At 36.5% G+C, this 13570-nt stretch overlaps 1 protein-coding gene across 1 annotated transcript; it reads left to right on the forward strand.

Annotated features, from left to right (window-relative positions):
- Positions 1-2377: 2377 nt before the first annotated feature.
- Positions 2378-10492, forward strand: LOC100695500 (beta-1,3-galactosyl-O-glycosyl-glycoprotein beta-1,6-N-acetylglucosaminyltransferase-like). The gene is made up of 5 exons (XM_019365302.2): positions 2378-2504; positions 4514-5006; positions 5115-5208; positions 9379-9783; positions 9903-10492. The coding sequence occupies exons 2-5, from the start codon at positions 4699-4701 to the stop codon at positions 10386-10388; spliced, it is 1293 nt and encodes a 430-aa protein (XP_019220847.1). The 5' UTR covers positions 2378-2504; positions 4514-4698; the 3' UTR covers positions 10389-10492.
- The last annotated feature ends 3078 nt before the right edge of the window (positions 10493-13570 follow it).

The following is a 13570-nucleotide window of genomic DNA, read 5'->3' on the forward strand; positions in this document are numbered from 1 at the left end:
GAATCCTGGGTTGTGTGAAATCTCAGAAATAACCCCTAGACAAAGTGAATCTGTGAACTAAGGTGTAGGTGTGTTAGATCATGTTGTGGTGATCCTCTGGTTGAGGGGTGGGTGTTCATACTGGAGTGCAAAATTAAAACCAATGGAAGATGGACAAGAAAAGGTCAAAGCCATCAGGTGCTCAGTTTAGAAAAAAGAGAAAAGAAGAGGAGGAGAAACGAGCAAAAGATACAGGTAAACAGATGTGTCATTGGATAATGGCAGGTCATCCTGAAACAATCTGAATCAGAATACTTTATTAATCCCTAAGGAAATTGTGTGGATTACAGTTGCTCCAAGAAGAAATGGTAAAAATAGTAACAGTAACAGACTAAACTCCAAACAATACATTATGTTACAGATTTTAATATTAATTAGTCATTGTTAATTGTTGATTTGTCCAGTTCTCATTGTATGACGAATTATGATGGCTGTTTGGTAGCCGTTTGCATACTATGCATACTCTCTCTCTCTTCATATGTGTGTGTGTGTACAACAGCTTTATGTTAATGTACAATCCTTAATATGTTTTGTGTGTGTGTGTGTGTGTGTGTGTGGGGGGGGGGGGGGGGGGGGGGGGGGGCGCCAGAGGGAGTGTTCGCCCAGGGCGCCAAACAGGCTAGGACCGCCACTGTTGGCACCCATCATATGCTATCTCTCGATCGACAATGACACAGTTCGAGTTTCTTCTCTAACCTTCTCTGCACTTCTCCATTAACACTCTAAAAGCAAACATCACATCTGTAGCACTCTTTCTCTGCATGAAGCCATACTATCACTCACTGTTCATCACCTCTCGTCTTAGCCTAGCTTCAGGAACTCTTTCCCACAGCTTGATGGTATTGCTTATGAACTTTATTCCTCTGTAGTTATTACAGCTCTGCAGATTATCCCAGTTCTTCAAAAATCAGTACCAGCAAGCATTTTCTCCACTCCTCAGGCATCTTCTGATAGTCTGGATAAAGAGTCCACTACCTTCTCTCCAAGGTTATTATAGTTACTATATATAACTAAACTAAAACCTGAAACTGGTGTGGAAAAACATTTTATTTAACTAAACTAAAAATAAAAATGGTCAGGTTAGTCTTTTAAAATTTTAAACCAATTGTCTTTAAGGTCTGAGTTTTGTCACCATCCTTTGCTGAATGAAACAGACCACAAGAGGGCAGCTCGAGGCCTATCCATTACCAAACTAGGGCCCTTGTAGACCTAACAGTTTTGTAATCTGAAATTTACAATCTAGCAGTATGCTGCTGGGTAATTAATTTTGTTTAAAGAAAAATCTGATTAAATATTTCAATATGAAAATACATTTAAATTCCAAAATGTAAGCAATGGATAGATCCTATAACCAATACAGACCCGTGTGTATCTTTAAGCAAAACAAATGCAAATACACGACAAATAAGGAAAGAGTAAAATTTTGGGAAGATGATATAAAACATTTAAAACATCTTTACACCTTTGAAATGGGGAGATGATGGTGGTGGTCTAATCGGAAATGTATTTATTTTTTGTGATAAAATGTTAAAAGGACCCCCCCCCCCAACAGTTTTTAGAGTCATGCCGTGAAATAATTCCAAAGTAATCAATGAAATCCTAAAATGGATTCTGGCAAATGGGAAGACAGTGTAATTGTGCCATTAATGAGGTGATGACAGACAGGAAACTACTGTGGTAACCTACTAAGGTTTTTAGACATGTACAGTGAAGGTGAGAAAAAGGTCTCCCCTGTATGATTTTGATCAGTCTCTCCCATCGCGGTGGAGAATTTTTTCTTCAGTTAGATGCCCAGGTCCTGTGGCTATTAGACCAAACATGAACTTGAATTGAATTTGTCTGCCATGACTTTTTCCAGAAGTCTTGTGGTTTATTCAGAAGCAGCTGTTCAAATCTAAGCTGTGCTGCTTAGTTCTTTTTAGAGACAGGAGGCTTTCTCAAGCCATGCTTTTCCAATCTTTTGCTAATTGTACCGTCTCAGGGTGAAATTGCTGGGATACTTTTGTCCTGTTTTCAGGTGTATTTACTGTGTCAAGATAGTGTCATTTTTATGTATGGACAGGGGAACTATCTGGCTGTAAAGGTTATTTTTTCAGAATAAAAGCATGTCATTTCTATTAATATTTGTATACTTATTCCTGCTGGCTAGATAAGTTAAACTCTTGGTGTCAAGTCTCTGGGAAAATAATACTGCATTTGTCTGTTCTATATTAAAATGTTTCTGTTATAAGATTTTTTTTAGTATGCTTAACTCTTTTGATCGCTGCACATCCTGAAGTGTGTTTTGTCTGTTAAAAACATTTTTTACTCTGAAAACTGCTTACAGGAAGTCTCCAGTTGGCAGGTGTCTCACCTGTACTGAAAGACTAAAAGGTGCCAGGAAGGTTTGAGACATCAGAAAACTTAGAAGGAGTGCTAGGGCAAACTAAGATAACAGAAAAAGAATTTGTTGCGTAAAATTCCAGGTAGGAAGTATTCTCTTTTTTATTTTTCCTTTTAAGTCAGCTAAAGTTCAAAATGACAGCCATCATTTCATAATTTGTGTCTGTTTGTAGTGTAACTAAATTTAATGATTTAGTTACACTACAGACAATGTAATGATTTTTACCTCACAGAATGTTTCATTTAAAAGCAGAGACTTTAGCTTTATTTTCAGGCAACAAAAATTCTTGCTGTCATTCGTATGTGTCCTAAAACTACTGAATTTAAACTTTTATGTTGGTTCTTGTTCTAAAATCAAAGATTTTTATATTTTGCAGCAGTGGCAGCTTCAAGTTTGCATATTAAATACACTTCTATCAAACTTTTAATATGGAAGTGCTGAATATCAGTTCAGATTTACATTGGGAAATAAACTTAAAGAATATTTTAGATTTTAGATATTTTAGATTTTACATAAGGTCAAAGTTAATTTCTATAGCACAATTTAAACAACGTTAAACAACCTTATTAACCAAAGTGCTGTATGGGATGTACAAAAAAGTACACTATATACAGCAATGACTAAATCAACAAGTAATATACACTAAAAATGATCAGGTGTAGTTGAACCTTGCTCAACTAGACCTGAAAGCAAGAAAAAATCTGTAGATTTTTAACAATGTTTTAAAATCATTGAGCAACTGGGCAGCTCCTATGTGAACAGATCATGCCAAAGAGCATGTTTTTTAATCCGTGATTTAGGAATATTCAAAAGCAGATGCTTCATAGACCTAAGTCCTCTGGCAGGAGTCTAGGGTTTCAAAAGTTAAGTATTGTGGCACCAAATCATTGAGACTCTTTAAATCAAGTAATAACAGTTTTTAATTATGGGTACAATGTAGTCACTCCTTTTCTTTCCTGTCAAAAGTTGAGCTGCTGCATTTGTACAACCTGCAGCCAATGACTGTTGACAGTTCAGACTGAGGAAGTTTATCTCTAATCATGATTGTAGATCTCTAAGGCAGTTCACCAGTGCCTCAACAGAAGCATAGCTGTAGGTTTGCATAGGCAGACCATCTACAAAGCAATGAAAGGCGATATTACGCCTTTTAGAAATGGACCAAAAGGGAAGCATATAAAGAGAAGAGAATGGGGGGAAATATTTCACAGGCTTTTACTAAGAGAAGGAAAAAAGGGAAGAAATGATGAACGCTCATGTATAACTAATGGAAACATTAGTTATACATGAGCATCAAAAAAGATATTTTGAAAGGGATGACCAGGCAAATCTTTCAAGCAGGAATCATTTCTGTTGGCATGGAGAAGTAGAAGCATTTCCTAAAATAGTGAATAAAATGTGGTTGCACAATAGCCACTCATTTTAAATACTCCAAAGGTTGGTGTCTTTGCTATTTTATGTTCAAAAATTCAAAGAGATACAATAAAATAAAATAAAATGTGTAACTCTATTACTTCACAAACATTCAAGCAGGCAAATAAAGCTGCTGACTTTCAGCAATAAAAATTAATTTTCTTTCTTAAAAAATAAACAAGATAAAAAAGAAAAAAAAACTGCAAAGATAATGTACAGATACCAAATGAAGAATTTGGTCATATTTGTCTGTTTTTCTGTACATTGATAGGAAAATGAGTCCAGTCAGTTTTACGATGTTAAAAGCACTGAGATTACCAAACATATAAAGTGTTGCTTGACAGGTTAGTCAAAGTTGCTGGGTTGGTAGAAATGGATTTCAGGTGAAATTTCTCAAGACAATCTGAACTCGCAGAAAGTTTGGTATAATATGTGGCATTAGAGGTACTCTTTTACATCTTTGAGCTTGTTTTTTGTTCTCAAACAAAACACGAGCATTTTTTTAAAAAGGTAAAATATTTATTTATTGCTTTAAGTTGAATTGTACTTGATTAGGATATTATAGTTAAAACAGAAATTGGTAATTTCTAGCTCTAAGTGGACTTGATAAAAAATTACAGCTATATTAAAATAAGAACAACACATGTATGTGTTTTTCCTCATTTTACTTCCTGGTTTCAGGTGCTGTAACAGATGGACTGATCAGGATACCTTCATGAAAGGAACTTGTCTACACATTATCAAACATTAATCACTATTATTTTAGGGTTCCAGAGGTGTCTGTCAGACATTTTTAGCAGCTCTCACATGCTTTAATATTACTGTATTTGAGATTGAGATTTGAGATTTACCTCTTACTGTAAATAATGCGGTACTTAACACGTGGCTGGCTGCTACGATTTTTGCAGTTCAGCACTGTACTGGGATCACTATTGATTCTTTCCCGATTTAGTCAACTGAAAACAGGCAGACGTCCTGGCTACATCCGCAAGTATCAATGGCTAGAGTACACTGACGATGATGAGCTCCCAGAGAAAGTTTGCAACTGCTCAGCAATCCTGAAGGGAGAGAAGGAAGAATTGCAGAAAGCCAAACTACTGACCATCACCAAAGACTTCCAGAAGAATATTCATATTCCTGATGAGTATTATATCCATGCAGCCCAAGACTGCAGGTTTGTTGTTTTAAATCACAGGTTTCAGTAATTATTTAACTCTTAATCATGATTTAAATACATGACCTTTAAAAGCAACATTGCTCCTTCAAAACTGTGAATTTACAGGAAATTCAAATTAACCAGGAAATACATAACATTCCCATTAAGCAAGGAAGAAGAGGAGTTTCCTTTGGCTTACTCTATGGTTGTACATCACAAGGTATGCATGTTCTATATGTATGTTCTATAACTTTGCAGTGGAATTGATCAAATGTACAGTGCTTAACAAGTTTTAGATCACCTTTTTAATAACAAACAAAAAGAAAAGTCTTTTATATCCCAAGAACCAAGGAAAACAACATATCTTTTAGTTTTTTTTTAAAAGAGAAAAGGTCAGAATGTCCTCTATTGAGCACATCGGGACTTAGTAAGGTAGCTCAAATAAGTCAAGTAGAGCAAAAACAAATGTCCATTAGAAGACATGCATGAAGAGGCTAGGTCTCAGGAGGATATACAACCCAAATTCCAGAAAAGTTGGGACGTTCTTTTCATTTCAACAGAATGAAAACTACGACTTTCAAATCACATGAGCCAATATTTTATTTGCAACAGAACACAAAGAACATAACAAATATTTAAACTTAGAAATTGTAGAATTTTATGCAGAAATGAGCTCATTTCAAATTTGATGCTTGCTACAGATCACAAAATAGTTGGGACAGGGGCATGTTTACCATAGTGTAGTGTCTCTTCTTCTTTTCGAAAGGAGTTTTAGTTTTGGAATTCAGTCCCATTCTTGCCTGATAGGTTCACAGCTGTGGTCATCTTTGACCAATGTTGGGAAGGTTACTTTTAAAATGTATTCCACTACAGATTCCAGAATACATGGCTCAAAATGTAACCTATTCCATTAAGTTACTCAATGTGAGTAACCTATTCTGAATACTTTGGATTACTTAGGATATTATCATGCTTTTTACAACTACATGAATGTACTATTGCTGTGTGATTTATAACTGCTACTAAAGGCTACTTGCCACCGAGCTAACATTGCTAGCTGGCGTTAGCTGAGGTTAGTTCATAGACCGCAGACTGTTAGACTTGATAGATAGCATTAACAGCCTGATAGCTGCAAATAATCATGTGCAGTTCTGAAAGCAATACCAACTAGATTTTTATATCTTAATATAAAATGAGTAACAGTAGGGTGGACACTAGGTAAGGCTGCACTTTTTGCAGTGATCTTGTATAGAAAGTGTTTCTGTATCAGTAATATGTTTTCTTCCTGTCTGCCTTTAGAACTGCACATGATTATTTGCACCTTGCAGGTTGTAATGCAGCCTTCATTAATAGTAAGAAATCACAAAGCAATAGTACATCGAAGATACTAAAGTGGCACATCCCTTTTTTCTTTAAATGTGAAGTGGTGTCAGAATTTTAAAGTAAGAAATGCACTCCTCCTTGTGCACTGCTGGCTGTGTTGTGCTGGCTCCAGGACCATTGTGTGACTGATGCCATCAACATTAACAGGATGCTTACATTCAAGCCTCTTATTGCATGTGTTTTTTGGGTTCCCGGCAATGCGTGGAATTGCCAGAAATAGAGAGGGGATAGCCTAAAATATGAAACAGGAAAAGAGCGCTGTGTAATCCATTTAACATTAACATTTACGCAGACATAACAAGGGAAAAAAGGAAAAACGGAAAAAAGAAAAGTGAAAAGTGAACAACTAAATAAAAAAAATGGAAGGGGGGGGGGAGATTCATCCAGGGCTATGTGAAGTTACTAAAATTTTTCCACTTAGAGATACACAGTGCATCTTGCGCGTTTATATATACACCTACACCCACGTCTATATACTCACACACACACTTTCAAGTATCTACATGCATATCTATATATACATACAAAATCAATATCTACACATGCATGCATGCATACTCATGCATGTATATCCTTTCGCGTATTTTTGTGCATGTCTACACAAATGTCCATTCACTTGTCCATTCAGCATCAAAATGAATTAAGATCAGTTGAGCACCAGAAAAGAGAATGGGAAGGGAATGAATAAGATCATTTTCCCACATTATTCACAATCCTTTTGCATACTCGAAAACCATTTCGACCAATATCTTTGAAATTTGTCTTTACAGAGTCTTAGAGAAAAGGTCATCTTTTTTGTTTCACAAATATCTTTTACTATGGCTGACCATTCTGTAGCCGTTGGTGGGTCCTTGTCCAGCCATCTTCTAGTTATTGCTTTTTTACTTAGTGCCAGGAATATTTTAAAAAGGTATTTATCTTTCGTACTTATCTCAACTGGTACATTTCCCAAATATATTGTAGCAAAGCAAACTCAATCTCGAAACCATTACCTTTTTAATCCTCATTAGTACTTTGGCTCAATAAGATTTAATAGCTGGACAGTCCCAGAATATATGGTAGTGGTCAGCCATAGTCTTGCCACATTGCCTCCAGCAGTTACCAGATTCAGGTTTGCTATTCTGAAATGATTTATACTTAGGTGTAATGAAAAATCTAATACTATTCTTCCAGGAAAATTCCCTCCAAAGAGGGGAGCTAGAGGTACTTCTGTTTGTTTTACAAATATTTAACCAATCTTCATACATGAGTGTGATATCTGCTTCTTTCTCCCATCTGTTCTTTACATACTGGGTTGAGTGCGTCCTGTATGATTGTAAACATGAGTACAGTTTCGAGATCAGCCTTTTATGTACTTTACTTTTATAGGTGTCGACAAACATGTCAATGAGGCCCCCATCCTCAGAATCCTCCCTTGCAACTTTAATATTTCTATTAAAATGGTGTCTCAATTTTAAGTATCTGTAAAAGTCTGTTTTATTTAACCCGTAAGTTTCACTGAGTTGTAGGAAGCTGTCCATTTCTGTTTTGGTTGAGATTTTACAGTATGCTGTAACACCCTTCCAAGTCCATTCTCTAAACACCCCATCCAAATGTGCCGGTGTGAAACCTGTATCATATCCTACCCACCTTAGTATTCACATTTTCCTTTCCAAATGGAATTTTTTACTTTGTTACATCCATATATTTAAAGCTACTTTGGTGCACTCCTGCAATTTAGACATATGTTTTTTTTTCTGTAGACTTATATCACCCAGTAAAGACTGTAGAGGTATATCTAACTGAGTAAGTTCCAAATCTTCCATTTTGCTTCATATCTGTTATCACATCTAACCAAATACAGAATCTGTGCTGCATTGTAATAGTCCTCCAGGCTGGGTAAGGCTAATCCACCTTGGTCCTTTGGTAACTGTAGAGTCTTAAGTCGTACCCTGGGTCTTTTACCTTGCCAAATAAATTGTGAGATCATTCTTTTCCACTCATTGAATTGTTTTGGGGGAATTTTAATTGGCAGGGATTGAAAAAGAAACAACAGACGGGGTAAAACATTCCTTTTCACAATTTCTATTCTACCATACAGACCAACTGTCAAAGGTTCCTATCTTCCTAAGTCCACTTTTATATTTTGTGTGATGGCATTATAATTTAAGTTATACATTTCTGTGAAATCCTTTGGTATGGTGACTCCAAGATATGTCAGTTTGTTAGTATTCCATTTGAAATTATACATTTTACCTATCTTTTCTTTTGGTACATAGTTGTAAGTTAGAGTTTGGGTTTTGTGTATATTTAATTTGTAACTCGAGAATTGGCTAAACTGTTCAAGGCGCACCATCAGTTTGGGAAGACTAGAGTCTGGATTTGACAAGGTCAAAAGTATGTCATCTGCGTATAAGCATATTTTGTACTCCACTCGTTTAACAGGAATCCAATAACGGTCTTTGGCCTTGTCCGTTATGACAGAGACATCTCCAGTTTCTCTGAATCTTTTGATGATGTTAGTATTCCACGATTTTTTTTTTTTTTTACATACTCTTTCAGATGGGAGAGCCTCTGTCCATCTTTACTTCTGAGAGACTTTGCCTCTCTAGGACATCCATTTTATAGCTAATCATGTTATAGATCTGATATGAGTCAACTTAACTACTTGCTAAATGTTCTACCAGCTGAATATTTTTTAACTTGCTTGCATTTTCAGTCATTTGTTGCCCCTGTGCCAACTATTTTGGGACTTCTAGCACACATCAAATTTAAAATGAGCTTTAGTGGATGAAAGTGGATGAAATATAAATTCTCAGTTTAAACATTTGTTATGTTTGTTCTGTTTTGAATAAAATATTGGCTCATTTGATTTGAAAGTCTTATTTTTGATTTAGTTCAAATTTAAAGAAAGTCCCAACTTTTCTGGAACTTTCTGAAAAAAACAAAACAAACTACCATTAGTGTTCATTTAAACAGTTCCAGCAAAAACATTTTACAAAGAGAACTAAATTCTTTTTATCTGTAGGTTCACAGCTTTGAGCGACTACTGCGAGCTATCTACGCACCTCAAAATATTTATTGTGTCCATGTGGACAAAAAAGCACCGGCCTCAGTCTTTGCTGCCATCAACGCCATTACTTCCTGTTTCCCAAATGTGTTCATGGTCAGCAAGGCTGTGAATGTGGTCTATGCTGGCTGGACACGTGTACAGGCTGATCTTAACTGTATGGCTGATCTCTATAACACCAATACACCATGGAAATACTTCATCAACCTCTGTGGTCAGGATTTCCCTCTAAAAACTAACTTGGAAATTGTGCAAGCTTTGCGTTCACTAAAAGGAGGTAACAGTTTGGAGTCGGAGGAAATGCCTCAAGAAAAGAAGAAACGAGTAACTAATGCTTACGAAGTAGTTGATGGAAAAATCCAGGTACATCTTTTGGGTATTTTTTAAAATAATGTATCATGTAGTTATTATCAATTTACTTTGCTATTGTAAAAAAACATTATTTCAGACTTACGATCATATTAACTTTTCAATTGTCCCAGCGAACAGGAAAAACAAAGGATCCCGCTCCCTTCAATCTGCCCATACTATCAGGAAATGCCTACATTGTGGTCAACCGAGGTTACGTTCGCAGTGTTTTGGAAGACAAGCGAATACAGGCCCTCATTGAGTGGGCCAAAGACACCTACAGTCCTGATGAGTTTCTGTGGGCAACAATACAGCGAATACCTGGTGTTCCTGGCTCAACATGGCCCAACCGTAAATTTGACATGACAGACATCAATGCAATTGCACGGATGGTGAAGTGGCAGGGGCACGAGGGGTCAGAGGGTTCTCTGCAAGCAGTATACCCAGAATGTAAAGGCCACCATGTCAGATCAATATGTGTGTATGGTGCTGGAGACCTGCAGTGGTTGATTGAACAGCATCACCTTTTTGCTAATAAGTTTGATGCAGACAGAGATCCCATTGCTATCTACTGCTTGGAGAAATATCTGAGACACAGGGCACTGATAGAGTTAGTTTAGGTGGAGAGTTAATTAGCTATTATAAAAGACAATTCTAATAACTGATAGTCAAAACCTGACGAAATGGAATTCTAAAAATATTTTTCCCAGTTGAGTAAAAATCTATAAGAAACAGTCAAAAAATCCTGTGCAATTTTTTGATTGGAGACCTGTGTAATCATATATATATATATTTTATTTCATCTCAAGGTTATGCAAGCTTACAATTATCCTGAACTGGCAATGTGAACTTCAAAACACTGATTATGCAGCAACACGAACTTGAGCCTTGAGACATTCAACCATGCCTCATCTCATGCAATGACAAATCTTTGGTGTCTAAATTCACACATTCCATACTTTTTATGTAGAATAAAAGCACTCGGGCCATGTAATTACATGAGAAAAGTGACAGCATCCATGTGCTTGCAGCACCACATTTGTGATTTTAGTGGCATTAGCATAGTTGTTATAGTACTATTAGTTTTACTTATTTATGTTTTAAAAAACAATCTTAATTCCAAATTAATGTGCCATCTGTTTTTAAAAGACGCTATATGAATTCTGATTTTTATTACATATCATGGTATCATGGTCCTTCAGCATCTAGCTAGTGCTACAGAAGAGGAGGGAGCATGAAGCGAGTGTCTTTTTTCCAATGGCAGCTAATTTCAAATGTTTCTATCAGCTCAACAAACATCAGCAAACACACAAACTGTTTGTGTGCAGTTTGTCGTATAGTGTATCTGCTAGCTAAAAGGCTCAGCTGCTGTGTTTCACAGGGAGAGAAAAGAAAGAAAGCTAACCTTACTCTGAGATGGAGATAGACATAGGAAGAAAGACGGGAAAAAGAGAAAGAAGAGAGGTTATAGTTTAAGGTAAGGACTGCTCGGTGACGCTTGATTAACTGTAAATTTAAAGCTTATTTTAATCACATATTAGATTTTCAGAAACCTGCAAAACAAACAGAGCTGTACTAACGTTGTGTTATTCAAATGTTTCATGAAAGTACTGGGTAGTTTTGTGCGGAATAAACAGGTTAGCTTGCATTAATGTGGCTGAATTCCCAGTAAAGCACTATGTTGGACTGCTCTTGACATGATTTTGAATGTAAAAAATGTTGTAATGGTTAAACACTGAATTATTATTATGTTTAGAGCTGATTGGAATATAATCAGGTATATTAAATACAAGTATGTTTAAGTTTTAACTGGAATAAGGAAATATGAGATAGAAAAATGATTCTAATGATGGGCCTAACTGAGAAATCCAAATTTGATATAATTTCTATGTTAGGAATAGAAAATGTAATGAAGTGATTTTAAAGTTTAAACACTGTTCTAAATCATGTATGGAAAAGTCAGGGAAGATGATAAGTGTATGGTACATTGAATAATCTTGTATAAACAATACGATTGGATGACTAGATACCAGAGAGAGGGAGGTGGGGCAAATAAGAGAGTAAATGGGAGCATGCAGACATTCATTCTTTTTGGGTTGTTCCCTGCATCCTGCAAGATGAGCAGTTCAGAAGATTGGATACCAGAAGTTCACCGTTGAAAATTCCAGCAGAAACGACAGAGGGATCAAGTGCTGCCCAGACAGTGGACTTACAAATTGGACTTGGCTTTGGCTCCATCTCTGCTCATCATTATCATTGCCTTGTTAGAGAGTTTGGTGTGAAAGGAGGCTCTGTGTGACGACAGCGCGCTGCAGCGCTGCGAGCTATTTTTAGACTGTGTGTGAACATGCAAATGAGGTGGCTGCTGTGAACCGCACAGAGGGCTTGTACTTCCTGTTTAGCGTATTACTGAGTTTTATAATCATGATTTGCAAATATTGTTAAAAGCCTGTAAATAAGATGCTGGTTCTGTTCACCATAATAGCATGAATGAGTTTTGATTTATTGTTGTGAATATATGATTAATGGCTGTGGTTGGCATATTTCTCTTGTGATGCAAAGCTGGATGTTTTAGAGTTTGAAAATGCTTTTGATTCAAGCAATGTATACGTGATGCTATAAGAGTTTAAGTTTCTTTTTCTTTCAGCTTGAAAACGCATAGATAGATATGTTTGAAAACAGGAAAGTGATGAACACAACACACACAAACACACACAGCTACATACACTGACTCAGAATGAAGAGAAATACACACATGAACAGATGTGCACTCGTTGATTGAGTGAGAAATGACACACACACATACACAACCACGCACACAAATCGAAATGCTGATTCACTGAGAAGTGATCCACACACATACACATGCACACGCTTGTGCAATGAAGAATGCTTTGCTAACAAATGCTTATGCTGATACACAAAATGCTGCACACAAACATCTAAATACATAATTTTTATAAGAAGCCATTGATTGTTTATTGGTTAAATGCGTTTCATGTCACCCAGAGGGCATTTGTGTAGATTTAGGGGACAAGGTCTAAAGCAGGTTGGTTATGAAAACAATGTCTGTGCGTGATGTCTGTTTATGGCTCAAGGCCTTGAATGAATTGTTTACTGTGCTTGACACAGCCTGATGAGGAGCCTGATGTGGTACAGAATGAAAAGGATGAATTAACAGTGTGAATTTATTTCGGAGCGCCACATTTTCTGTGATTGAGATTTGATTGAAGGAGGAACAAAAGTTGCTATAGCTATAGCACCTGAGGTTCTCATTCCCACACCATGTTGTTCCGGGAGGAAGAAAAACTTTTTGGTGAAGTTTTGGTTGATTTTTGGGTTTTGCTTAACACTAGGTTGATTTTATCAGTGATGTTTGGGTTGTTTTCTTTCTCTAAGAGAGAGAGATGGTTTTATGCTTGAACATGTCGGCAACGGGCCCCAGTATTTGGTATTTTATTAGTATTTTGTTGGTTACGTTTGTTTTTGCTTTTGTTACAGTGCACTGAGATAAGAAAATCGGAGAGGTGTGATCCACCGGTGGTGATATTTTGATATTTTGTGAGTTCATGATTTAACAATCAGCTCTTTAAACCAGGCCTAAAAGATTGAAATTTAAAGTGCTATGAAATATTCTTACCGAAAACAGTTGCAGAGTGTGCTTCTCCATGATTATAATGGACTTGGGAGAAATTCACTTATATGGGACACTGATCACGTGGTAAGTCCTGAGTCTAAAAGGATTGCGCGAGTCAATCCAGTCCAAAAACCAAGGAATTGTTTCCTTTAAAATGATGACGTC

This window comes from Oreochromis niloticus, linkage group LG12, assembly GCF_001858045.2.
Source record: "Oreochromis niloticus isolate F11D_XX linkage group LG12, O_niloticus_UMD_NMBU, whole genome shotgun sequence".
NCBI lineage: Eukaryota > Metazoa > Chordata > Actinopteri > Cichliformes > Cichlidae > Oreochromis > Oreochromis niloticus.

Coding starts and splice junctions, on each gene's coding strand:
- LOC100695500 (XM_019365302.2), top strand. CDS start 4,699: ATGCGGTACTTAACACGTGGCTGGCTGCTACGATTTTTGCAGTTCAGC. Junction 5,209..9,378: donor CTATGGTTGTACATCACAAG/GTATGCATGTTC, acceptor TTTTATCTGTAG/GTTCACAGCTTTGAGCGACT. Junction 9,784..9,902: donor TAGTTGATGGAAAAATCCAG/GTACATCTTTTG, acceptor CAATTGTCCCAG/CGAACAGGAAAAACAAAGGA.